A 27,577-nucleotide genomic window follows, 5' to 3' on the forward strand; every position below is an offset into this window, starting at 1 on the left:
GTCAACGTGGGTGTGGCAGAAGCTCCTGCTGTTGTAAATGAACTCCAGACACATGCACCACTTTGCGCAGCTGGCTTTATGTGGGTCCCCGGGCATTAAGGCTTGGCAATCAAGCAAATGCCCTGAGCTGCTGAACCACCTCTCTAGCCCTGTCTTTCTTAGTTTCTTGCCTTAACAAGCATCTTATTGTGGTAACAGAAGATGACAGGGTTTAAGATTCTTACTGTTGACAAAGATGCCCCTCTTAAATGTTAATTATTTCTAAAACAATGCTGTGATTTCAGAAAACTGGAACATCTGTTATAAACTGTTAAGCTATTTTGTAGTAACTTTTAGTTATAAATAGTCCATTATTTTCTTCTTCCCAGTCTCAGAAACACTGTCGGGGAGAGGGATATCTTCTGGTTTGCCGTACACAATTTGACATTTAGGAAGGGTTAATATGTAAATACAAGGAATTGCTGATATAGTGAAGTGAATCACTGCAAGAAGTCTATTATAGAAAAGTATTCCTCCTGAGAAATTCTAATTTACTTATAAGCCACATATATATTAATTTCTAAAATAATCTTAAGACCGATACTGAATGTTTTTTTTTTTTCTGTTTATAATTAAGATTAAGACTAAATTCAGGCTACCTCAACCCCTGCCCCCTTCAAAAAAAGAAAAACAAGAAGAAATTCAAGGAGCTGGAGAGATGGCTTTGTGGTTAAGGCATTTGTTGACAAAGCCAAAGGATCCACGTTTGACCCACGTAAAGCCAGATGCACAGGGTAGCACATGTGTCTGGAGTTGGTTTGAGGTGGCTAGAGGCCCTGGCATACCAATACTCTCTTTCTCTATCTATCTGCCTCTTTCCCTCTTTGTCTCTGAAATATATAAATAATATATATATAATTTTTTTTTTTTTCGCAGTAGGGTCTCACTCTAGTCCAGGCTGACCTGGAATTCACTATGTAGTCTCAGGGTGGCTTTGAATTCACGGTGATCCTCCTACCTATGTCTCCTGAGTGCTGGGATTAAAGGCATGCGTCACCATGCCCAGCAATAAATAAAATATTTTTTAAAAAAGAATAAATTCAGAAATACAGTATGGATGTGACTCAGTTGGCCAACTGTTTGCATTCATGAGGCTCTGAGGCTGACCTTGGCACTTCGTAAATCTGGGTGTGGTGATGCACAATATCCCAGCCCTGGGGAGGTAAGGGCAGAGGATCAGAAATCCAAGCCTGGGTGATGTTGGACCCTTTTTTTTTTGGTTTTTCGAGGTAGGGTCTCACTCTGGTCCAGGCTGACCTGGAATTAACTCTGTAGTCTCAGGGTGGCCTCGAACTCGTGGCGATCCTCCTACCTCTGCCTCCCGAGTGCTGGGATTAAAGGCATGCACCACCATGCCCGGCTAGGACCCAGTTTTTTTTTTTTGTTTTTTTTTTTTTCTTTTTCGAGGTAGGGTCTCACTCTGGCTCAGGCTGACCTGGAATTCGCCATGGAGTCTCAGGGTGGCCTTGAACTCTCGGTGATCCTCCTACCTCTGCCTCCCGAGTGCTGGGATTAAAGGCGTGCGCCACCACGCCCGGCAGGAACCAGTTTTAAGAGCGTATTGTTCTATGATGGCTTGTCTGGGGGAAGGAGCTACCATGTTCAAGGGGACATGCCAGGACCTACCTGAGGCAAAGGTACAGAGAATGAGGTAAGAGTGAAAACTGCATCGTTTTCTTCCCCAGGGTGGGGACTTGAACCCATTGAATATGCTAGGCAAGTGCTTTCCATTAAGCTATATTCCCAGCCACCTCCTTTTATTAGTAGATAGAGGGCTACAGGCAGGAGGTCTTCAAGCTTGAGGCCCCCTGATTTTCACAGCAAGACCCTATCACAAATATAGGCTCTACATATCTAATGTCCCCATAATACAAAGTATAAAAGCAAAAAAAAAGGATTAGCAACATTTTGTTGATATTACAAATACTCAGAAGATGGGCTGAGAAAGCTTTATGGAGAGTATTGGTTAAGGGCTGGGGCGGTGGCTCAGTGATTAAAGGCACTTGCTTACAAAGCCTTTATTTAACTGGCCCAGGCTCAAATCCCCAGTACCCACACAAAGCTAGACACCTAACGTGGCACATGCATCTAGAGTTCATCGGCAGTGGCAGGAGCCCTGGTACACTCATGCTCGTTCACTTTCTCTCCTTCTTTCCACAATAAAAATATTGTTTTTAAAAGAATGTGGTTTACAATTATGGAAGTTGTCACACACAAAAAAGAATATGGGTTAAGGGCTGGAGAGACTGTTCAGTGCTTAAGGCGCTTGCCTGCAAAATTTAAGGACCCAGGTTCAATTCCCCAGTACCCATGTAGAGCCAGATGCACAAGGTGATGCATGTGTCTAGAGTTCCTTTACAGTGGGTAGAGGCCCTGACATGCCCTTTTTTCCCCTCTCTCTCAAATAAATAGATAAATAAATTTAAAAAGAATATGGGATAAAGGTACCATCAAGAGCTTTCTAGGGCTTATAAAACGTGGAGCACCACTGACCACTTGCTCGTGCCTCCCTGAGCTCCTAGAGCGCCGGCCACTCACCAGTCTCAGCTGCGTCTCCTCCTTTAAGTGCCTCCTCGCCTCACTCAGCGCTTGTCCTTCCGCGGTTCTGTCCTGCTTGGGAGCCTTGAGGAGGCAAATCAAGGAGTACAAATTTAAGGATGAAATACTGTGTGCCGAAGTAGCAGATGGTATTGCTACTTAGTAAGAAGAAATGGCCAAACCTGGCGGCACAGGCCTTGAACTTCAGCACCCCGGAGGCAGAGGTAGGAGGACTGCTGTGATTTCAAGGACAGCCAGGTACTCAAGAGTGAGCTCAGGCATCAGCCTGAGCTCGACTGAGATCCGACCTCAAAAGAATCAGACTAATGAAGGGAAGAAATGAGACCCACACGGGTCCAACAAAGCAACGTCTAGTGAATTTCAAGAGTATGTCGGATTGGGAGTGTCCTGCCACTTTATTTAAAGTTCTAAGCTGTATAACCAAAACAGATGGTACAACTCAAGATTAGACTTTGAAAATCATGCTTATAATAATCACAGCACTTGGATGCTGAGGCAAGAGGATTGCCAAGAGTTTAAGACCAGCTTGGGTTACAGAGTAAGAATCTATCTCATGGGAAAAAACAACAACAACAACAACAACAACAACCAGACAACAGGCTGGGGACGTCGCTCGGGGGTACAGCGCTCGCTTAGCGCACACGAAGTCCTGGGTTGGATCCCAGAACTGCATAAAACTGAGCATCTCAAGTCTGTAACCCCAGCACTTGGGAGGCTGGGGCAGGAGAATTAGGCACCCAAGGCCAGTCTTGGGCCTGAGTCTGATTCCTCAGCACCCATATAAGCACCTGGGTGTGGTCCTGCACTTGGTAACTCGTCCTGTGGGGAGGAGACACCCCAGCATTACTAGGGCTCATGAAAACAGCAAGCTCCAGGGTCAGGGAGTGTCTCCATCTCAAGAAAACATGTGGGCCAGGTGTGATGGTACACGCCTTTCATCCCAGAATTCAGGAGGTCAAGGTAGGAGGATCTCTGTGAGTTTGAGGTCAGCCTAAGAGTAAATACCAGGCCAGCCTAGACTAAAGTGAGACACTACCTCGAAAAAACAAAAGCAAAGCAAAGCAAAGCAAATCAAAAAAAGAAACCCCAAAAAACAAAAAACCATGTGGTTGAGTGAGCAATAAAGGGCACAGAGGGACGCTGGGTGTTCTATGTTCTATACACACATGCGCACGCACACACGCACACGCACAGAGACACACACACACACACACACGATTTGCACATATGTGCCTTTACCACACACACCATACATACTACACACAGGCAAAACACAACAAAAAATTTCCTAACAGCATTTCCTACAAAATATGAGTTGAGCCAAAGGTTTAAATGGCACCACGTTCATTTCCCAGAGTTCTTGCCAGAGATAACAGAAAAACCAAGCAGGACGTCAGAACAGTCCTGAGCATTCAAGTGGTTTCCATGAAGTCCCTGCAGCAAAGTAAAATACACAGTGCACGGAAAGCTATCTGGTTAGCTGTTTAGGAACAATCGTCATGACTGCGATAGCTGGACTCCTAGGTCACAGGAGATCAGATGCATGGAGAGACCTCCTAGAGGCAGCAACACCAGCAACAAAAGATGGCAGGCAAACCATAAGAAGCAGAAAAAACCTACACTTATACCAAGGAGGAAACTAGATCCTGTGTGTGTGTGCGTGTGTGTACGTGTGCGTGTGTACGTGTGTGTGTGCGTGCGTACGTGTGAGATACGTGTGCGCGCAGGTGCAGTGCGCTGTGAGGGAGGGTGCAGGGCACTCTGCAGTGTTGTGTTTCAGGCTGTCTCTTCACTTGGCTAACTCTTCTAGGCTGTGCAGAAGCTTTTTAATTTCACGAGTCCCATTTATCTGTCCTTATTTCCTGGATAGTGGGAGTCCTCTGCAGAAAGTTCTAACTCATTCCCATATCTTCAACAGTTTTCCCATTTTTTTTTTCCTCTAGTACTTTCAGAATTTCAGGTCTCATGTTCAGGTCTTTGATCCATTTAAAGTTGATTTTTGTGCAAGATGGGAGGTAGGATCTAGGGGCTCAGCAATTAAAGGTGCTTCCTTCACAAGCACGAGGGTCTAAGGGACCCAACACCAGCCGAGTTTGTCTCCCCAGCATTCACATAAACAACCAAGTGTAACCACACATGCCAGTAACTCCAGTCCTATTGGGAGCAAACACTGGAGAATCAGTGGGGCACCTGAAAAAAGGGCAAGTTCTAGAATCTGAGAGACTCCATCTTCCACCTCCAGGAAAAACAGGCAGATAAGCTACAGAAAGAAACATCCAACGTTGCTTAATTCCTCCCTCCCTCCCTCCCTCCCTCCCTCCCTCCCTCCCTCCCTCCCTCCCTTCCTTCCTTCCTTCCTTTTGAGGTAGGATCTTGCTGTACATCAGCAAGATGGAATTCACTATAGACTCTCAGGCTGGCCTTGAACTCACAAGATTCTCCTACCTCTGCCTCTGGGTGCTGGGGTTAAAGGTGTGCGCCACCCCGCCTGACCTAGTTTCTTGAGGGCTTTGTATACACATTAACTCTCCATGGCTTACAGGTACATGAGGTGTCACTTCAATAGAGCAGTATACAGCATAAAAAAGGTTTACTAAATATCACCATTTTAACAGCTACAGCTTAAACCCTTAGAATATAAAAACAAGAACTAGACTTTTTGACATCTTTCAACATGTGTAATCAAGCGTGGAAGAAAGAAGCACGGCCGAGGAAAGGACAGGAACTCCTGGTGGCCTGATGCAGTCTGGACAGCAGTGTGCGTGACACATGCAACTGCCTCAGGCCCTCTGGAGGCAAATACAAACCACACTTTCTTTGAATATTCTGTAAAACCAGGTAGGGTTTACCTTTCGGTTGGATTCCAGTATGTAGGAACTTTCTTCTTTAACTCTTTCCATCTCTTCTTGCAAAGTAATGATTCTGTTGTTTGCAACAGCAAGCTGTCAATCAAAGTTATAAATAATCTTGTATTCTCTGTTAATGTAACATAGAATAACTTATGACCTATGAGGATATAATTTCAGGCTTTAATATGCTCTTTGTAGCCAAAGGAAACTATCACACAATAAAAATGCTCTCATAAGCAAGATATGATGACACATGCCTGTATTTCCCACCACTCTGGATGGAGGCAGAAGCTTCCAAGCAAGTCTGGGCCAGCCTGCCCTACACTGAGAGGCCCTGCCTCAGTAAATGTTCTCGTGAGGGATCATGGGAACTCCCCTAATGTAGGTTAGGTAAGTATACATTCTCTGCTGTTGCTGCTTTGAAGGGAAACCTTGTTTCTATGTCCAAATATTAACTAAGACTGCTTATTTCTAGAGTGTTTTTGTGGATGGCTTATTAGTATGTTTAGTAAGATTTCTGAAAGTTTAGACAAAATGAGAACCTGTCTCGAAAACAAACATACAGCTAACAGAGTCAGACATGGTCTCAAGAAAGTTTTTTTTTTTTTTAAATAAATGCATTTTAATTTATTTGAGAGACGGGGGGAGGGGGAGAGAGGGAGGGAGAGAAGCAGAGAGAATATGGGCCCACAAGGGTCTCCTGACACTGTAAACAAACTCCAGATGCATTTGCCACTTTGTGCACCTGGCTCAAGAAAGTTTTTGTTTGTTTTGTTTTTGGTTTTTAAGGTAGAGTTTTGGTCTAGCCCAGGCTGACCTGGAATTCACTGTATAGTCTCAGGGTGGCCTTGAACTCATAGCCATCCTCCTATCTCTGCCTCCCAAGTGCTGGGATTAAAGGCATGCAGCACTACACCTGGCTAGAAAGTATTTTAAAGCAGTAATTGTATTGTGCACTTGCCAAAGTTCCTTTCACAGGGGTTGGAGCGATGGCTCCAGCAATTAAGGCACTTGCCCACAAGACCTAATGACCCGAGTCTGATTCCCCAGTACTCGTGGAGAGTCAGATGCACAAGGGGCACGTGGATCTGGAGTTCGTTTGCAGTGGCTGGAGGCCCTAGGGTGCCCATTCTCCCTCTGTGTCTGTCTCTCTTCTCTCCTGGCTTGAAAATAAATTAATAAGTAATTTTTAAAAATCCTTCAATAGATTCTGGATTAAAGATATGGACTCCAGAGTTCTTACTCTAACAGATCCTATTAAGCATTAAGCAGATTTTTCATTTTGTCACCTCCAAAGATAAAGTCACATTATTATAAGGTCATGTTATAGCAGACAAGATCATGTTATTATAAGCTCATGTCAAGGCAGGGAAAAATCAGGCTGAAACACTCTCCTTTCTCTGCACTTCCTGAACTCAGTTTCCCCAGAGTGTGTGAGGAACCCAGGAGAAGCTGAGCTGGGCTTCTCAGCCCTGCTCCTGGGCGCATGCCCTGCTCCAGTAGTTCCTGTGCAGACATGGGAAGACAGCAAGTCTTAAGTTTCTCTTAACACACACACACCCCAATACCAATGCTGGTTCTGGGAAGCCATTGATTTAACAACATATTCCTGATGAGTGCTTTAGTTTGATTTTGTTTAAACCAAATTTATTTTGATGTACATAACACAATAATTCAAAACAGAGAAAACAGGCTTTGCAATCCGGTTAATTTTACATATGTTCATAGAAGTATCTAAGACTATTAAAGTAAAAGAAATCTGAGCAGGGTGTGGTGGCTCAAGCCTTTAATCCCAGCACTTGGGAGGCAGAGGTAGCAGGATCGCTGTGAGTTCAAGGCCACCCTGAGACTACATAGCGATTCCAGGTCAGCCTGGGCTAGAGCAAGGCCCTACCTCAAAAAAGGGGGGCGGCAGGAGGGATGGCATAGCAAGACATTTGCCTGCAAAGCCAAAGGACCCTGGTTCAATTCCCCAGAACCCATGCGCAAGGAGGCACATGTATCTGGAGTTCGTTTGCAGTGGCTGGAGGCCCTGGCATGCCCATTCTTTCTCTCTCCCTCTCTCTGCCTCTTTTTCCCTCTCTCTGTCTCAAATAAATAAACAAATAAAAATTTAAAAAAATTAAAAACAATCTGGCTGGGCATGGTGGCACACTCAGGAGGCAGAGGTAGGAGGATCACCTTGAGTTCAAGGCCAGTCTGAGAATACACAGTCAATTCTAAGTTAGCCTGGGTTAGAGTGAGACCCAACCTCAAAAAACCAAAACCAAACCAAACCAAACAACAACAACAACAAAAGCCTATAGCTTGGGCTTCGGCAAGTTAGGAAAAATAGCTCTACATCAATCAGCTGACAAGCATGAGGTTCATTTTCTCTTCTTAAGGACTTTGCCAAGAGTTTTCACAGGTCTATCATCTCCTCCTCAGAGTAACGTGAGGTTGAGGGAGGAAGTGCACAAGCCCTTACTGGCCAGTGCAGGAACGGCCTCTTAGAGGTCAGTGACTGACTGAAAGGGGAGCACATGACTTGTGGGCAGGACTTCTCTCCTGCCCTGGGCTGATTATCTTAAGCACCCTGAAGAGGAAACAGAATGTAGGCATCGGGTGCTTACCAGTCTGGAATACCCAGAAAGGGGATGGGGAAAATCTTTGTCTACTTTGACTGCAGAAACGGCCCCAGGTGCTTCCTGAATGAAGCAACCTATGGGTATCGTGCTACGTACTGAAAATTTACTTTAGGCTGACCTAGACAAAATGCTCACACAAAGGATATTTGGTTAGTCAGGCAGCAAGCATGTCTATGTGTGGTCCTGCTAGGGAAATGCGGGGCTGGGCAGACAGAACGGAGTTAGTAATTTCCTGTGGTGGAAATGTCTGAAAAGTCACTAATGAAATTTACTAATGTAAATTTTTTTAATATATATATTTTAAATTTTTTATTTATTTATTTGAGAGCGACAGACACAGAGAGAAAGACAGATAGAGGGAGAGAGAGAGAATGGGTGCGCCAGGGCCTCCAGCCTCTGCAAACGAACTCCAGATGCGTGCGCCCCCTTGTGCATCTGGCTAACGTGGGACCTGGGGAACCGAGCCTCGAACCGGGGTCCTTAGGCTTCACAGGCAAGCGCTTAACCGCTAAGCCATCTCTCCAGCCCTACTCATGTAAATTTTATAGGTCAAAGAATTTCTAAAATACTTACCTCCTCTGTCAGTTTAGTGTTGGACTTCTCTAAAGCATCTACTTTTGCCTGGAGATTGTTTACTGTAGCACTGCCAAGAGAAAACAGCATAAGGGTCTCTGGAAAGTGACAATATCCCATTCATTCAAAATTTTTTTTCCTTTCCCTTTCTTTTTGGTTTTTCGAGGTAGGGTCTTGCTCAGGCTGACCTGGAACTCATTATGCAGTCTCAGGGTGGCCTTGAACTCACTGTGATCCTCCTACCTCTGCCTCCCAAGTGCTGGGATTAAAGGTATGCACCACCACACCAGGCTCTTTTATTTCCTCCCTCCCTCCCTTCCTTCCTTTATTTACATGCAAGGAGAGAGAGAGAGGGAGAGAGAGATGGGCATGCCAGGGCTTCTGGTCACTGCAAACAAACTCCAGATGCATGTGCCACTATGCATATGTGGCATTAGTGAGTGCTAGGGAAGCATATTAAACACTGAGCCAGTTCTCCAGCCCCATTCTTGCCTTTTCAAACACCAGTTACATTTAGCACTCACTGTCAAATGTTAAGTTTTCATATATATTTTTAAAAATTTTAATTAGCGTATATTTATTATACCAAATGACTTTCACTGTCTTTTTGCCATATATGCATAGTACCCTGTCTACCGTGATAATACTACCTATCATGCCATTTTCCCCTGGAAGCTAGCAAATTGACATTGATATGTTTCAGATGGTGCCTATAAAAACAGTCTTGGTGGTGGGGGGTTGCTTTCATCCTGCCCACCAACCCATCAGTGTCTGTTAACATTATGAGAAATTTACGTACATTTTTGTTTGGGGACCAAGGAGTAACCATGACTGTAGTGAGCTATGATGATTAAAAAAACACAAAAACTTCACCCTTTGTCATCTCAGCAGCTGCCAAGATCTCCAATTTTCCTGTCTGTTGTTCTCTCTATTTAGTGCGCGCTCTCTCTCTTTTTCGAGGTAGGGTCTCACTCTAGCCCAGGCTGACCTGGAATTCACTATGGAGTCTCAAGGTTGCCTTGAACTCAGGGTGATCTTCCTACCTCTGCTTCCCGAGTGCTGGGATTCAAGGTGTGCCTGGCTCCCCCCCCCCCCCCGTCCCTGTTTGAAACTCTTTAATGAATTGTCCACAAGTTTCCTTCTGAGACCATTTTTAAACTGTGTTATCAATGAGAGAAGAGCCTACTAAGGATCTTTGTGCTTCTGTGACAATATGCATAACCACAGGACAGCCTGGGCTACAGCAAAGCCCTACCTCAAGAAACCAAAAAAAAGTAAAAGAAAAGCATAACCGTTCTGTCAGCCAGCCTCAGAAGACTAGCAATGGTTTTGATAACAGAACTCGTGAGGGTTCCATATCCATACAAGATAATGAGGAATGGCTATGCTAATCATTCTTCTGAATTACTCACCAGTCTTTAGCATAAAAAGACCATCCAAGTACTGGAAAATATCAATAGCTTCAGGATTCCTGCACAGGGCAGATAAAGAGCCTTGGAAACCCCTGGTGAGTACTTGGTAAATTAATGGTAGTGAGGAGACAGTGTGAGGCATGCGAGGGAGCAAGAGAGCTAGCGCTGGGCATGAGGGCTCACACCTATAACCCCAGCACGGGGAGGGGGAGGTCGGAGGGCTGCAGTGAATTCGAGGCCAGCCTGAACTACAGTGAGCGCTCCAAGTCAGCTAGAGTGAGACCCTACCTCAAACAAGCAAGCAAGCAAACAGCCAAGGGCTGGAGAGATGGCTTAGTGGTTAAGCGCTTGCCTGTGAAGTCTAAGGACCCCAGTTCAAGGCTCAATTCCCCAGGACCCACGTTAGCCTGATGCACGCGTCTGGAGTTTGTCTGCAGTGACTGGAGGCCCTGGCACGCCAATTCTCATTCTCTCTACCTGCCCCTTTCTGTCTGTTGTTCTCAAATAAATAAAAATAAATAAATAAAGAGGCCTAAAAAAAAATAAAAAAACAAAAAACGACCAACACCAACAAGACAAAAAAAAAAAGACCTGTGATTAATGGAAAGGGCAGTCAAGTAAAGAACGTCTTCCCAGGACCCTTCCTGGAGTGTGTGGCTCAGCCACAGACACAAGAGGGCTGCTCCGATTTCAGGTCTGTGCATCTGTTTAACCAGGCACTGGAGCTCTAGTGCCCCGCGCTAACACTGGCCTCGGCCCTCTGCGCTTGGCACTGACTGTGCCCTGAATTTGTTCTCACTGCTTCCCTCGCAACCCCCAGGAAGAGACAGCCAGCCAGCCAGTCACTCATCCTACTTCAGATGTCTGTTGAGCTCCTCGACGTAGTTCTTCTGGTCCAGAATCGCAGTGATCTGGCCATCTCTGGAGGGAAGAGAGAAAACAAAATGACTGTTCATAAAACTGGGACCGTGGGGCACACACTAGAAGAGAGGCCTTCTGTACCCCTCGACACAGTGATGAGGAAGACCAATGCTTCAAGACCCACGTTTCTCAGGCTCTGATTGTAAAACCAACCTTAATGATTCGAGTCTTATGATGCACCACCGACATTCAAAGATAAAATGTTTTCTTTTTCAAACTAACATATTTTCAGTTTTGCTAGCAGTCACAGTGACGACTTTCCATTTGGCTGAGGTTAAACTAACCCACTGTCGCGACATCATTGTTCTCAAAGCTGTGCCTCGCAGTGCTGCTTACATTCCAGACCTCAGCCACACTTTTGGGCTGTTTGTTTTTTTTTTTACGTTTTATTAAAGGTGTGCACTACCATGCCCAGCAGAGAAAGAGATAGAGAGGGAGGGAGGGAGAGAGAGAACAGGTGCATCAGGGCCTTTAACTGCTGCACGTGAACTCCAGATGCATGTGCCACTTTTCTGCATCTGGCTTTACATGGGTACTGGGGAATTGAACTTGGGTCATTAGGCTTTACAAGCGCCTTAACTGCTGAGCCATCTCTCTAGCCCTGGCTGGTTTTGAGATGATCTTTCAGCCTCAGCCTCTTAAGTGGTGATTTCATAGGCACGTCCACATTTTCAACCCCCTAAACTTGTTGAGAATTAGCCAAGTATAGTGGCTCATGCCTGCAATTCCAGCAACTGAGAGGTAGAGGCAGGGGCTTAATGTAAGTTTGATGATGGCCTGGTCTATGTAATGAATCCTAGACCAATCCGGGCTACAGCGGGAAAGCTTGTCTCAAAAGACCAAGGGGGAAAAAGGATTTAGAGAATTAGATTCCTTTTGTACATTATGATGTGGTCAGCCCACGACCTACCTAGCAGGAATAACATTGTAACAGTTGGGCATTATTAAAGCTCTATCATAAAAAAATTCTCCTGGCTGGTATGCTCAATGAGTGTTGTTGAAACAAACTGTAACTACCGCCAAAGGGGGAGAAGCGGACCTCAGACGAAGGAGAAACCCACTTGTCTTTGTACATACCCTTCACTGCCTTTACTGCCGCTCCCATCCTTGAGATACATAGAAAAATCTATAACGCCAACCTGCAGAGAAAACATTTGCAAGGTAGAATTAGACACCTTTCCAAGGCATACAAGGCTCCTTTGAGGCACTCACAGTTAGCAGCATAATCATAACAATTATGATAAATTTATAATAAAAATAATGTTTATTATTATGAACATAATTACACACTGAGAACCAAGAACCGTGAAGACACGTCAGTAGGGGCTGGGGTGCAGCTCAGTGGCTAGAGCGCTTGTCTGGCATGTGCGAGGCCCTGGCTCCACCGCCGTCCCACACAGACATAACTGAGCAACAGCACCACAGGTCAGTTCATGACCAAGACCAGTGGGCAGCATAGAGTTTCTTTCTCTAGTAGTTTTATCAGGCATAGTGTGGTTGGATTTCTATTTCCTTCTATGAATAACCTTTTAATATGTATAGTTATAATTTCAAAATATGCTCATTTTCTTGAAGACATTTCAGAGAATAGAGAAAAGCAGGAGTAATGCAAAATACCCACAATCTTAACCTATCCAAGAGAGCCTTGGCTAAAATTTTGGTAACTATTCTTTCAAGCTTTCACTAACACTCATCCTGAGTTTTCAAAGCTGCTACTTTACTTCTGTGCTTGTGAGTGTGCAGGGGTAAATGTGTGCTTGTATGTGTGGAGACCACAGGTCTCTCATAGGCCTGGACCTCACCAAGTAAATGAGCTTGGACGGCCAAGGAACACCAGGATCTGCCTGTCTCCACCTCGCCAGCCCTGGGATCACAAGCACACATCACCATACCTAGCACCATATTGTCAGGTGTGTGCTGGTGGGTGTGGGTGTGTGGGTGTGTAGATGCATGTGTCTGTGCGTGTGTGGTGATCAAAGGAGAATGTCAAGTGTCCTTCCTCCGTTGCTCTGCCAACACTTCCTTGAGATGGAGTATCTCTCTCTGAACAGGAACTAGTGATTCTCTGATCTCTGCTCCCCACAAGACTGGGGTTATGGAGCTGGAGAACAGGCTCAGTGGCTAAGGGCACTTGCTTGCAAAATCTGACAACCTGGGTTAAATTCCCCAGTACCCATGTAAAGCCAGATGCACATAGTGGTGCATGTGTCTGGAGTTGGTTTATAATAGCAAGAGACCCTGGAATGCCCATACTCATTCTTTCTCTTTCTCTCACTCAAATAAATAAAAATATTTTTTAAAGGAAGATTGTGGTTACAAACATGCATGCGCATGCTCGGCTGTTTACACGGGCCTGGTGAAGCGAACTCAGGTGGTCTGAGGCCCTCATGTCTGAGGCACGCGCTCTAACCCTCTGGGCCAGCTCCCCAGACCACACCCAGCACATTAACATGGGTTTGATCTGGGGATCAAATTCAGGTCCTGAGGCTTACATGGCAAGTGCTTGACTGACTAAGTCATCTCCCAGCCCTTCTTTAAAATTCAAACCAGCCATGCTGGCAACATGGCTTAATGGTTAAAGGCGCTTTCTGCAAAATCTGATGACCCAGGTTTGATTTCCCAGTACCCACATAAAGCCATATGCACAAAGTGGCGCATGTGTCTGGAGTCTGTTTGCAGTGGCTAGAGGCCCTGGTATGCTCATTATGTTTTTCTCTTTCCTAAGTAAATAAATATTATAAATAAAAAAAAATCAAATCGGCTGGGCGTGGTGGTATGTGATTTAATCTCAGCACTTGGGAGGCTGAGGTAGGAAGATCACTATGAGTTGGAGGCCAGCCTGAGTTACAGAGTGAGTTCCAGGCCAGCCTGGGCAAGAAAAAAAAAAAACAAAAACCCAACCCCCCCCCAAATCAAATCACACTGTACATCCTTTTCTATTTATTCGAGTAAATATAACAGAAATTGATCATGATATTTCAAACTGAAAGGATAAGAAACACAGTGAAAATGGCATCTTTTTTATTGAGGAATTAATATGTGCCTGTTCTAAGCAAAGTACATTCATGAAGTCCTTTATTCCTCACAATGACCCTAATAAATATCTATACATTATACCAAGGAAACTAGAGACACCAAAAAACTAAGTACAGGGCTGGAGACATGGCTTAGCGGTTAAGCACTTGCCTGTGAAGCCTAAGGACCCTGGTTTAAGGCTCGGTTCCCCAGGTCCCACGTTAGCCAGATGCACAAGGGGGCGCACGCGTCTGGAGTTCGTTTGCAGAGGCTGGAAGCCCTGGCGCGCCCATTCTCTCTCTCTCCCTCTATCTGTCTTTCTCTCTGTGTCTGTCGCTCTCAAATAAATAAATAAGTAAGTAAGTAAATAAATAAATAACTACAGGGCTGGAAAGATGGCTTAGCAGTTAAGGCTCTTGCCTGCAAAGCCAAAGGACCCAGATTCAATACCCCAGGATCCATGTAAAACCAGATGCACAAGGTAGAACATGCATCTGGAGTTTGTTTACAGTTTGCAGTGGCTAGAGGCCCTGGTGTACCCATTTTTTTTTCTCTCTCTCAAATAAATAAATAAAAATAAAATGTTAAAAAATACTACAAAATATTTTCAAGTTATGTGTGGTGATGCATACCATTAATCCTAGCACTTGAGAGGCAGAGGTAGGAGGATAGATGTGAGTTTGAGGGCAGTCTAAGACTATATAGTGAATTACAGGTCAGCCTTGGCTAGAGTGAAACCCTATCTCAACAAAACAAAACAAAAAAGAAAATATATATATATATATATCCAGAAGCTAATGGGGAGACAGAATCTGGACCCAAGTCCAGCTTCAGAACCTTCACTTTGGGCTGCCACACCATGCAGCGTTCCCTCCTCCCCGTTTCGGATCTGCCACACTAGCTTTCCCTCGCCTTCCTCTGTGCTCCTTCCTACCCTCTACACTGCTTTAATACAACTATAACCAAGTCGAGAATATGAAAAATCTGGTAGACAAATGCCTCAATTTTTCCCTGCTTTTTTCAAGTAGGGTTTCACTCTAGCCAAGGCTGACCTGAAACTCACACTGTAGTCCCAGGATGGCCTCAAACACACAGCGTCTTGGTTGGTAGAACCTAACCAGCCCAAATCCCAAAGCCTCAGAACTCAGAGGGACACACGGTTAAACGAGGGTCCCCGTACCTGAGAGTCCAGGTCTTCTCCCTTCATGCAGAAATTTGCATCGATGACATTCAGACCCACCAACAGACCGGCAATGATAGCTCCTTCTTCTTCCATCATGAGGGCGTTGGGTTCATAGAATTCACTGTGACGGAAACCCACAGAACACTATTATGAAAGCCCAGCTCCAGGGTCGGTGACGTGGGGCAAGGGGACCACATGCCTCCGCACTGTGCACTGAGACCTCTAACAACAGTCAGAAGAGAGACAGCTGGTGTAAGCACTTTCAGCAATGGGGTGAGACAGGCGGCTGAGGCTTTTACCACTGCAAGTTACAGAAGCCGACTGCAGACAACTTGGAAATACACAAGTAAAGAGAAACAAAGTGTCTGGAAAATTCTGAATAGAGAAAAATGCTTCAAGACCCACTGCCTATGATGCACCCATATTATCTCTCTCTCTCTCTCTCTCTCTCTCTCTCTCTCTCTCTCACACACACACACACACACACCCTGGTGCCAGACTATTAGTACACAATTTAATTACGTTTCTTTGCCCAAAGGAACTGAAAATGTATGGCCAACAAGGACCTGCACACAGTGTTGACAGCGTCATTTGTAATGATTGAAACTTGGAAGCAACTACAGCGTCTTCAGCAATACTGGATAATTTTCTCTTTCCTAAAATACCAGTGTATGTCTTTTGTCCACTTTCATACTGCTAGGCTGCAGATTTGTTTATAATTTACACGCACCGAGGAAGAGGCTGGGCCTCTGGTACTGTAAATGAACTCCAGATGCATGTGGCACCTCGTGCACCTGGCTTTTACTCAGGTGCTGAGGAGCTGAGCCCTGCTGTCCGATTTTGCAAGCAAGCACCTTTAACCACTGAGCCATCTTCTCAGCCCTGTAGTTTTACTAGATAAGAATTCTTTATTTCTATCCTTTGTTGAATGTGCATGTGCCTTTATTATTTTAAACATCTCCTTGCACTCTACAGGCTGACCAATTTTTGTTTGTTTTGTTTTGTTTTGAGGCCAGGTCTCACTCTAGCTGGGGCTGACCTGAACTCACTCTGTAGCCCAGGCTGGCCTGAAACTCACAGTGGTCCTCCTAAATCAGCCTCCAGAGTGCTGGGAGGACAGGCGTGCATCACCATGCGTGGCTGCATGTTATCTTTTACTCTCCACGCTGTGAGCGCATTTTTCTTTTTGGAGCCACCTGGACTACGTGTGTGTTAAGGCGTGGCTGAAATTATTAATGACACCATGCTAGGCATGGTGGCACATCCCTGTAATCCTAGCAGTGGGGAGGTGGAGGAAGGAGAATAAGAAGTTCAAGGTCAGCCTGGGCTACTAGACACCCTGTCTCCAGAAGGGAAAGGAAAAAGGAGAGGAAGACAGAGTGACTATTCTGTGCTGTCTTTCTGTCCTGCAGAAATGGCTCCACTTTGCATAATACAGACACACCATGGGAAGAACATTCAAGAAGGCATTCATACCTGAGAAGTTCCTTCTTATTGATCAAAGCTTTCATATACTCAGAAAGTTTCTTTTGCATTAATGCCAGTCGAAGCCAGGCTCTCCCTCTGCCTACTGGTGTCCTGTAAGAACACAGAAACCCAGTGATCAAGAGCACGCACACAGAGGCGCTGGCCCGCGTGACACAGCCACCTGCTGTGGCCAAGTCTCACACGAGGTTCCTCCTCACAATCTTCCCCACTCAGCACTTCATCTTTAGTATCATTCCTCAAGGACATAACAGAATTTTGCTCTTGAGAAACAGAATTCACCCTTAGACTTACTTCAGTCCTGGAAGATCTTTAACGCTTGCTGTTATCTCTGCAGCTTCTGGCACAAGTTTTTCCACCAGTTCCAGAGGTCCCCAGAAAGATTTGTTTTGTCCAAGGAACGTTTTCTTGGCTAAGGCAACAAAACAACACAGTATTTTAATATTATTTATATATTCTTTGCAACATGACACTACAGTGTGTGCACATGTATGCACATACACACACATATACACACACTCTGTCAGTGTCTTCTCAGGACTCCAACCCTATGTTATTAGACAGGTAAAAAATAATCAACAGGGCTAGCCAGGTATGGTGACACCAGCCTTTAATCCCAGCACTCGGGAGCAGAGGTAGGAGGATCACCATGAGTTGGAGGCCATCCTGAGACTACATCATGAATTCCAGGCCAGCCTGGATTAGAGTGAAACCCTACCACAAAAAACCAAACTAATAATAATAATAAATAAAATAATTATGACAGTAATAATCAGCAGGGCTGGAAAGATGGCTCAGCAGTTAAGGTGCTGGCCTGCAAAGCCTAAGAACCCTGGTTCAGTTCCCCACTATTCATGTAAAGCCAGATGTACAAGGTGGCACGTGCATCTGGAATTTGCTAGAGGTTTGAGTGTGCCCATTCTCTCTCTATCTGCCTCTTTCTCTCATACTAAATAAAATATTTTTAAAAATATCAACAGCTGGGTGTGATGGCACATGCCCTTAAACCCAGCATTTGGGAAGCTGAGGTAAGAGGATCACCATGAGTTTGAGACCAGCCTACTGTTAAAGAGTGATTTACAGGTCACCTTGGGCTACAGTTAGACCCTGCCTCAAAAAAAAAAAAGAAAAAAGAAAAAATTAACCAGGCATGGTGGCACACACCTTTAATCCCAGCACTCAGGAGGCAGAGGTAGGAGGATTGTTGAGTTCGAGGCTACCCTGAGACTACATAGTGAATTCCAAGTCAGACTGAGCTAGAGTGAGACCCTACCTTGGAAACCCAAAAAACAACCAACCAACCAAACAAACAAAAGAAAGAAAAATTTATGCTTTCAGAACAAGTAAAGGTTTACAAAAACAAAAAACCCTGTACTTCTAAGACTCTTTCAAGAAGAATTTGTGGTATAGCCCTATAATACAGTAATATAACAACATATTTTTTAACAATTTAGTACTTAAAACCATGGGGTATTAGTAAAGAAAACAGCCCAGTGGAAAAGATTACTTTGCAAGCTGGGTACTTTTAAAAATTTTTATTTTATTTATAAGGAGAGAAGAAAATGGGTGTGCCAGGGCACCTAGCCCCTGCAAACAACTCCAGATGCATGGGACACCTCATGCATCTGACTTCACATGTGTACTGAGGCGTTGACTCTGGGTTGTTAGGCAGTGCCCTAACCACTGAGCAATCTCTACAGCCCTGCAAACAGAATACTTGGAAAGGGAGGAAGAAAGGAATAAGACCAGGACTCACATCAAAATCACAGTTGAGTGAGCAGAGCTGTGAAAATTCTTTGGAGCCAGGCATGGTGGCACAGGCCTTTACTTCCAGCACTTGGGAGGCAGAGGCAGGAGGATCGCCATGAGTTCAAGGTCACCCTAAGACTACATAGTGAATTCCAGGTCAGCCTGAGCTAGAATGAAACCCTACCTCAAAAAACAAAACAAAATAAAACAAAAGAATGTTTTGGGCTAGAGAGATGGCTTAGTGGTTAAGGCACCTGCCTGCAAAGCCTAAGGACTCAGGTTCAACTCCCCAGGACCCACATAAGCCAGATGCACTAGGTGGTGCCCACACCTGGAGTTGCAGTGGCTAAGGCCCTGGTGTGCCAATTCTCTTTCTCTCTCTCTCACTCTGTCATAAATAAAAAAGAATGTTCTAATTAAAAAAAGGACTGTTTTGAGCTTGTGTACTGCTGGGACCCAGCTGTGTGCGCCCTTGCCTGTGGAGGCCGAGGCCCACCTTTCAAGCCATGTTTCAGACAGTGCTCCATCACCACGAAGAACTGCTGCAGAGGCGCGTAGTCAGAGTCCAGAGTCCGCCCCAGGTTCAGAGCCGATTCAATCAGGCCCTTGATGCTCAGCTTGGCCATGTTCATCAGGTTCATGCGCTCGTTCGCCATGAGGTAGTTCGGATCTACGAGCAGCGGGGCAGAGAAGGAAGCCGGTTACGGGGAGAAAACGCTCTAACACAGCACAGGCTCACCACATGGTGTCTGCATAAGACAGGGCAAGGCAACCTCGTCATGAACCAGGAAGTGCCACTACACTGATGGTGGTCAGGGGCCAGGTAGTGCATGGGTTAGACGTCTAATCAGGGTCACAGGTCCTCAAGGAGAAATAAACATTGATCTGCCCAGGCGCCTGGTGCTGACTCAATGGGACAAATGACCCAAGGACCCAGGTTCGATTCCCCAGTGTCCACGTACAGCCAGATGCACAAGATGATGTGTCTGGAGTTTGTTTGTGGTGGCTAGAGGCCCTGGTGCACCCATGCTCTCTCTGTCTCCATCTGCCTCTCTCTCTCAATCTCTCTCTCTTAAATAAATAAAATATATTTTAAAAACCTGAAAAGATACTATGACTGTTAGTTGTATTCTTCTTGGCCATGTTCTAACTGTGGAAAAGAGTTGTCAGTTTTCCTTCAAAATATTCTTCTTTGGGGGGGGTTAAAATATTTTATTTATTTGAGGGGGAAAGGAAGAGGCAGATAGAGAGAAAAAGAGAATGGGCATGCCAGGGCCTCCAGGCACTGCAAACAAACTCCAGATTTATGTGCACCCTTGTGCATCTGGCTTACATGGGTCCTGGGAATTGAACCTGGGTCCTTTGGCTTTGCAGGCAAGTGCCTTAAGGGCTAAGCCATTTCCCCAGCCTTTTGTTTTGTTTTGTTTTTTTGAGGTAGGGTCTCACTCTAGCCTAGGCTGACCTAGAATTCACTATGTAGTCTCAGGTGGCCTGGAACTCGGGATGATCCTCCTACCTCTGCCTCCCAAGTGCAGGGATTAAAGGTGTGTGCCACCATGCCTGGTTTCAAAATATTCTTGATAAAGGGGCTGGAGAGATGGCTTAGTGGGTAAGGCACTTGTCTGCAAAGCCAAAGGACCCAGGTTAAATTGCCCAGTACCCACGTAAATCCAGATGCATAAGGTGGCACATGCATCTGGGGTTGTTTGCAGTGGCTGGAGGCTCTGGTGTGCCCATTCCCATTCTTCCTTTCTCATAAATAAATAACTATTAAAATTTTTTTATTTTAAAAAAAGATTTTACTTATTTAAAAGAGAGAGAGAGAGACATGGGGGTGGGGGAGAATGGACACACCAGGGCCTCTAGCTTCTGCAAACGAACTCCGGAAACATGTGCCACTTTGTGCTTTTGGCTTTACATGGGTACTGGGTAACTGAACCTGAGTCCTCAGGCTTCTCAGGGGAATGCTTAATCACTAAGCCATCTCTCCAGCCCCCCCAAATATTTTGATAAAGCAATAAAAACTAATCTTTGGTCAACTGAAGCCTTAAATACAGGTTTTTTCTTATTCTCACCACCACTCTAGCTGGGCACCTATCACAGTGCTGCCGTTCCACACTCGGACCTCAGCTTCTGCTCTTGCCCTCCCACCCTGCTTCTTGATAGTCTGTGAAGTGCTCCAAAACAAAGCCAGTGTCAGAAAATAGGATAAATATATAACAGCTCTTGCAAGTCTCTTGTTTTTATCAGTATTTATTAAGTATTAGTGTTAGTGGTGTAAAGCAGTATGAGAACATGCCTGCATCTCAAAACCAGCAGATAGTGTGCTTGGCTCTCACCACCAGAGAGATAAGCTATTTGCAGAAAGCGATGAAATACATTCTGACAGAATCCAGAAGAATCTAGGCACTGTGGACTGTGTCTTACAATTGTCTATTTTTCCCCCTTTAATTTTTTCTTTTCTTTTTTTTTTTTTTTGAGGTAGGGTCTCTAGCTCAAGCTGACCTGGAAACCACTCTGTAGACTCAGGATGGCCTTGAACTCACCATCATCCTTCTTCCTCTGCCTTCCAAGTGCTAGGATTAAAAGTGTGTGTGCATCACCATGCCCAGCTCATTCCCAGATTTTCACTCACACTTGCAGCAACCCTCCTGCCTTAGACTCCAGAAGGCTGAGATTACAGGCAGGCAGTGAATTCAACTGTGGTCTTAGTTGCTTCCTGTAACAGGCTAGTCACTGAGTGAGTAGTTTTAGGAAGAAGGAAAATGACAGGGCATCAAGCCTCCCTTGCTCTAACCAACTCATTGTGTGACCTTGGGCAAGTCACATGCCACTCTCATCCTATCACACAGCTGCAGGTGGCCCACAGGACAGCCAGCAATCAATAACAGAGCCCAGAATGCCCTTGTCCAGCGGCATCCCGATGCCCTTGTCCAGGGCAACGTATACCCATGAGTTAATGCCTGTGCATGGTGTCTTCCCCTCTCCCTCCTAACATGGTTGTCTCACTGATCATCTTACTGCCATCACTTATGTGTGCACTGCCCCTTCTTTCCAGGTACTGAATGAAGCAGGGACCCAACACTGCGGGTCTGAGGCCGAGAGGGCATACACGCGGGGAGTGGGACTTGGATTTGACGTGGCAGCTCTCCTTATTTCCTATGCATCCTCCCAGACAGCAGACCGGTCACCAAGGGTGCACTGAAAACTAAGCAAGCCTAAAGTCCTATGAATCACTTCACTGCTACATAGGAAGACAAAAGTCCTAGTAAAACTATGCTTCCATAGTAGAAATAAATCAATTAGCACAAAATAAAGCTGTTTTATGCAAAGTTTTTTCCACACAATGGTTTCATTTATACCTGCTTTCACAGTTAGATGAGCAGAGCCAAGTGACTGAACTTTGAAGCCACCCACATCATCTTCAGGGACTCGTACCTTACAGTCCTAAACACACACACACACACACACACACACACACACACATCTTGGTTTGCTGTAGTGTCCTCTCAGACAATATTTATTTTATTTTTAATTTTACTTTTTACTTATTATTAGTGCTATGTGCCACCTTGTGCATCTGGTTTACATGGGTCCTGGGGAATCGAACCTGAGTCCTTTGGCTTTAGCAGGCAGGCGCCTTAACCACTAAGCAGTCTCTCCAGCCCTCAGACAATATTTTAATTCCTCAATTAACTAAAGTTGAGAGACAGTTTCTCCATAAGTAGTCCAAACTGTGTTGAGTTCGCAGTCTTCACTGAGCTTCCTGAGCAACTGGTATTATAGGGATGTACCTGCCTTAGGTAATATTTTAGAGAAGAACTGTGTGAAAGTCAGTATTGGCTTACATTACCATTATTTCTTGCATGTCAACAAATGTTTTAAGGTGGTCCTTCAATCCTTCAAAGACAGTTTCTGCTGATCAACTTGTCAAAGACAGAATAAGGGGTAGGAGTGTAAGAACCTTCTTAGCATGTATGGAGTCCTAGGTTAGAAAGAAACAGAGGGTGGCAGCCGGGCATGGTGTGCACGCCTTTAAACCCAGCACTGGGGAGGCATTCGAGGCCACCCTGAGATTACATAGTGAATTCCAGGTCAGCCTGGGCTAGAGTGAGACCCTACCTCAAAAAACAAAACAAAAGAAAGAAAAGAAAAAGAAAGTAAGAAAAGAGAGGGAGGGAGGGATGAAAGGAAGGAAGAAGAGGGGGCAAGAAAGAAGGGAGGAACAGAGAAAGAAAATTATCCTCTAAAAGAGCCAGAGCCATTCAGAGTAACTTCAGCCAATACTGCTTTGTACAAATCACCAGCACTAGTGGCTCTCCGGTGCTTCCGACCTACTGTGCCCACTACTGTTGGGGGTGAATTTTTTTTCAAGGTAGGGTCTCATTCTAGCGCAGGCTGACCTGGAACTCACTGTGCAGTCTCAGGCTGGCCTCAACCTCACGGTGATCCTCCTACCTTCCTCCTACCTGTGCCTTCCGAGTGCAGGGATTAAAGGTGTGTGCCACCCCGCCTGGCTGGGGATGAATGTTTTGGAGAGCTGCTGGACTTCCACTTCACCTCTCAGCAGGTGGTGCAGCCTGGAGGGAGCTGGATAACCGCCCACGCTCTGCCAGGTAACGTGCTGCGTCCACTGCTGACCCCATCGATTCAGGAGGCAGTGAGGGCGCGACGGGCGCTGCTGCGCTCACAACCTGCCTCCGTGCTGCTCAACTGAGAACTGAGAACTGAGTCCCAGGGACAAGCCGCAGCAAGAACGCCACACTTTCCTAACACCACCATTTTTCCTAAGACAAAAGCCATTAAGACGATCTCACAGTGTTCACATTTAATAGCATTAATCCAATACTGAACTCTCATCCAACTTTTTTCAATAAATAGTAGCTATTAGTTTATGTTAGATCATGTGCTTAATGCTCCAAAATCAGAGGGAATAGACCTAAATCATGCCACCAGAGTACTTATGATTCATTCAGCTTGGCTAGTAAGGACTCCAGGAGATCCGAGCCACTGCTGTGAACCAGACAGCTTTACAAGTAGAATCTCACAAGTTCAGGACAAACACCATTCACTTTGGAAAAGCTGTTTTATTCCAGATGAAAGGATTTAAATGATTTATTTATTTGAGAGAGGGAGGCAAATGGAGGCAGAAAGAGAATGGTCACACCAGCGCCTACAGTCACTGCAAATGAACTCCAGATGTATGCACCACCTTGTGCGTCTGGCTTATGTGAGTACTGGGGAATTGAATGTGGTCCTTAGGCTTTGCAGGCAAATGCCTTAACCACTAAGCCATTTCTCCAGCTCCTTAAATGTTTTATAATAAACATAATATGCCCATTCACTGGATTCAAATATAAGCTTTCCAAATTTTGAAGGCTAAGACAGCAGACCCGACGTCAGCTCAGGGTTTGGGGCTGCTGAGGTCGCCCCTGCGTCGCGCTGTGCTTCTGTGGGAAGGCTTGCAGCATGGAGAAACGCAGTGCGACACGAACTCCTGAGACGCAGGTGCCATGGGACCCGCAGAGGAGGAGGTCCTGCTTGACCCCAGCGCTCCCTCAGAGTTCAGGGTCGCAGCTCACTTCTGCCGGCTCCCGGTTGGCTGAGTCCAGTCTTGAAGGACAAAGCTACGTCACAGGTAACGAGGGGCTCAGCTATGAAGGGAGAGAGAGCGGCGAGGTGAGGACATGCGAGTGTGCGAGAACATGGTGTGCGCAGAAAACGAAACTGAAGGAGCCGGGCGGGCCCGACGCGTCCGGGCACTTGCTGAGGACCTGAAATAACACACCGAGGAAGGAGCGGCCGGCGGCCGTGGAGCGTGAGTGTGAGCGTGAGTGTGAGCGTGAGTGTGAGCGCGTGGGGGGGACGGCACAGCTCTGGTACGCTCGGGGAAGGGGCGGTGAGAAGGGGTGCCTGGCCTCTGGGCGAGGAAGGAGGGTCTAAAACAGTAGTCGAGAAAAGGCATAGAGGACGGAATTAGGGCTGTGGGTACAACATGGAGCAAAGAGCCAAGCAGGTTTGAGGCATTCTGGGGTCAAATGTCAATATTTCTGATTTTATGATCATTTTACTATGAGAGAAAAGAATGGGCAGACTGGAGAGTAATTTCTTTTTTCTTCGTTTTTTTGTTTTTTGTTGAGGTATGGTCTCACTCTAGCCCAGGGTGACCTCGAGCTCACAGCGATCTTTCTACCTCTGCCTTATGAGTGCTGGGATTAAAGGCGTGTGCCACTACACCCATCTGGAGGGTAATTTCTACATTTTGATTTTTTTGGTTAATTTTTTTTATTTTATTGCTATTAAAACTGTACCACATGCCAGGCGTTGTGGGGTTAAAGGCACACCTTTAATCCCAACACTCAGCACTCGGGAGGCAGCAGTAGGAGGATCACTGTGAGTTCAAGGCCACCCTAAGACTCCGTTTTGAGTTCCAGGTCAGCCTGGGCTAGAGTGAGACCCTACCTCAAAATCCAAACAAAAAATTTCTACCACATAACTAGCTTATACAATAAAATCCTTTTGAGCTGTAACTTAAAAATAATTATTTTGGGGCTGGAGGGATGGCTTAGCGGTTAAGAAGCTTGCCTGCAAAGCCAAAGGACCCAGCTCCTCAGGACCCACAAAGCCAGATGCACAAGGTGGCACATGTGTCTGGAGTTTGTTTGCAGCAACTGGAGGCCCTGGTGTGCCCATTCTCTCTCTCTCTCTCTCTCTCTCCCTCTTTCTCTCTGTCAAATAAATAAGTAAAAATAAAAATATACTTACAATTTATTTTGATACATATATGTGTATATATACATACATATACACACATACATATATGTGATCTTGTGATCCCACTCCTCCCGGTTGTCTTCTCTCTTCCCCTTCCCTCCACTGAAGCCCTCCTCTTTCCACCAGATTTTTATCCTCCTACTGCTATGCGTTCTTTATTTTTGTCTTTGACCCACTGATTTAAATTAGGGTCTCCTGCATAAGCAGGGCAGGACATTATCTACTGGAAAAAGGAGTCCTGCAGTGGCCACCCTCCCAAGGGACATGACTTCCTCTGCAGCCTTAGGCGTGAGCTCGGCGGGGATGAGGGAGGTGCGTGAACACAGGCAGGGCTGTGCTCCAGGAGCTCTTCACATTGAGCAGGTGGGGCTGATGGAGGGGCTGGGCAGGAAAGGATGTGAATGTGTCATATAACACAGAGCGGAGGTAGGGGCAGGAGAGGAGCACAGGATCCTGAGCTGGTGGCTGATGTGCGCAGGGAAGTGCGGCAAGGCTTGCAGATACACCTTTCGCTGCCTGGGTAAAGTGAACGCATACAAGCAATGGAGTAAAAACAAAGAAGCGGAAACTCAGTGTTTCTATTTTTAGTGTAAAAAGTGTAACTCACTTTGCACTGTCCAATGTAAGGTGCCATGTTAAAGAGAGAACATAGGGCTGTAGAGATGGACCCAGGTTCAATTCCCCAGTACTCAAGTAAAACCAGATGGAGGCCCTGGCATGCACATTCTCCCTCTGCCAAATAAATAAGTAAATAAATAAACAAAAAAAACCTTTTTTTTTTGGTTTTTCAAGGTAGTGTCTAGCCCAGTCTGTTCTGGAATTCACTACATAGTCTTAGGGTGGCCTTCAACTCATGGCAATCCTCCTACCTCTGCCTCCCAAGTGCTGGGATTAAAGACGTGCACCATGCCTGGCTAAACAAAATATTTTTTTTAAATTTTTATTAACATTTTCCATGATTATAAAAAAAAATCCCATGGAAATACCCTTCCCCCTGCACTTTCCCCTTTGAAATTCCATTCTCCATCATATTACCTCCCCATCACAATACCAACCTATTAAGTACCCTCCTCCCTTCCTTTCTCTTCCCTTTATATATCCTTTTTAACTTACTGGTCTCTGCTACTAAGTATTTTCCTTCTCACGCAGAAGCCCAATCATCTGATCCACTTATGAGGGAGAACATGTGGCGCTTGGCGTTCTGGGCCTGGGTTACCTCACTTAGTATAATCCTTTCCAAGTCCATCCATTTTTCTGCAAATTTCGTTAACTTCATTTTTCTTTACTGCTGAGTAGAACTCCATTGAATAAATGTGCCATATCTTCATTATCCACTCATCAGTTGAGGGATATCTAGGCTGGTTCCATTTCCCAGCTATTATAAATTGAGCAGCAATAAACATGGTTGAGCACGTACTTCTAAGGAAATGAGATGAGTCCTTCGGATATATGCCTAGGAGTGCTATAGCTAGGTCATATGGTAGATCAATCTTTAGCTGTCTTAGGAACCTCCACACTGATTTCCACAATGGCTGGACCAGATTGCATTCCCACCAGCAGTGTAGAAGGGTTCCTCTTTTTCCACATCCCCACCAACATTTATGAGCATTTGTTTTCATGATGGTGGCCAATCTGACAGGAGTGAGATGGAATCACAATGTAGTTTTAATCTGCATTTCCCTGATGACTAGTGACGTAGAACATTTTTTTAGATGCTTATATGCCATTCGTATTTCTTCCTTTGAGAATGCTCTATTTAACTCCAAAGCCCATTTTTTGATTGGTTTGTTTGATTCCTTAGTATTTAAGTTTTTGAGTTCTTTGTATATCCTAGATATTAATCCTCTATCTGATATATAGCTGGCAAAGATTTTTTCCCATTCTGTAGGTTACCTCTTTGCTTTTTTCACTGTTAAACAAAATATTTTTAAAAAGAGGGCAAGTGGGCTGGTGTAGGGAAGATTCACATATTAGCACATATCTGCTACTTTTCAGGGTAATTCTCCCAGAAAGGAATGCTGTTTATGCAACCTACGATCAGGGCAAGACTCGGGGACAAGTGCTTCACCTTCCTGAGGTCTGTCTCTGACTGATGCAAAATCACAAACATATACGAAAACAAAAGCATGTCACAGAAAACTAGGTGTAGTTGTCCAATAATATCTCTTTATCTTTTTGTTTCAAAACCAACACCCCTCTTCAATGTGTCATTTAACAAGTACTCTAAAGGGACACGTATTAATACATTGATGCTACTTCACTGAGAACTGTAAGCAAACGATTTCTCAGTATTGCCAGTGAAAATAAAACCCAACTCGGACAGTCCTTCGTATGTAAAACAATTAAAGGTAATTAGAACAACAAGGAGGGAGAGAAAGACAGACAGAAGGG

At 45.2% G+C, this 27,577-nt stretch overlaps 1 protein-coding gene across 9 annotated transcripts in view; it reads right to left on the reverse strand.

Annotated features, from left to right (window-relative positions):
- The window catches only part of Rufy3 (RUN and FYVE domain containing 3), a 79,874-nt gene that overhangs the window by 15,621 nt on the left and 36,676 nt on the right, over positions 1 to 27,577 (reverse strand). For all 9 annotated transcript variants that reach the window (XM_045161377.1, XM_045161379.1, XM_045161381.1 and 6 more), the window contains exons 2-10: positions 18,909 to 19,082; positions 16,958 to 17,075; positions 16,655 to 16,756; positions 15,176 to 15,299; positions 12,058 to 12,119; positions 10,915 to 10,980; positions 8,648 to 8,717; positions 5,448 to 5,540; positions 2,578 to 2,661 (exon numbers count right to left, since the gene is read on the reverse strand). In XM_045161377.1, coding sequence (XP_045017312.1) covers positions 2,578 to 2,661; positions 5,448 to 5,540; positions 8,648 to 8,717; positions 10,915 to 10,980; positions 12,058 to 12,119; positions 15,176 to 15,299; positions 16,655 to 16,756; positions 16,958 to 17,075; positions 18,909 to 19,082 — 893 coding nt within the window. The remainder of the gene's footprint in view (positions 1 to 2,577; positions 2,662 to 5,447; positions 5,541 to 8,647; positions 8,718 to 10,914; positions 10,981 to 12,057; positions 12,120 to 15,175; positions 15,300 to 16,654; positions 16,757 to 16,957; positions 17,076 to 18,908; positions 19,083 to 27,577) is intronic.

This window comes from Jaculus jaculus, chromosome 11 (assembly GCF_020740685.1).
Source record: "Jaculus jaculus isolate mJacJac1 chromosome 11, mJacJac1.mat.Y.cur, whole genome shotgun sequence".
Lineage (NCBI taxonomy): Eukaryota > Metazoa > Chordata > Mammalia > Rodentia > Dipodidae > Jaculus > Jaculus jaculus.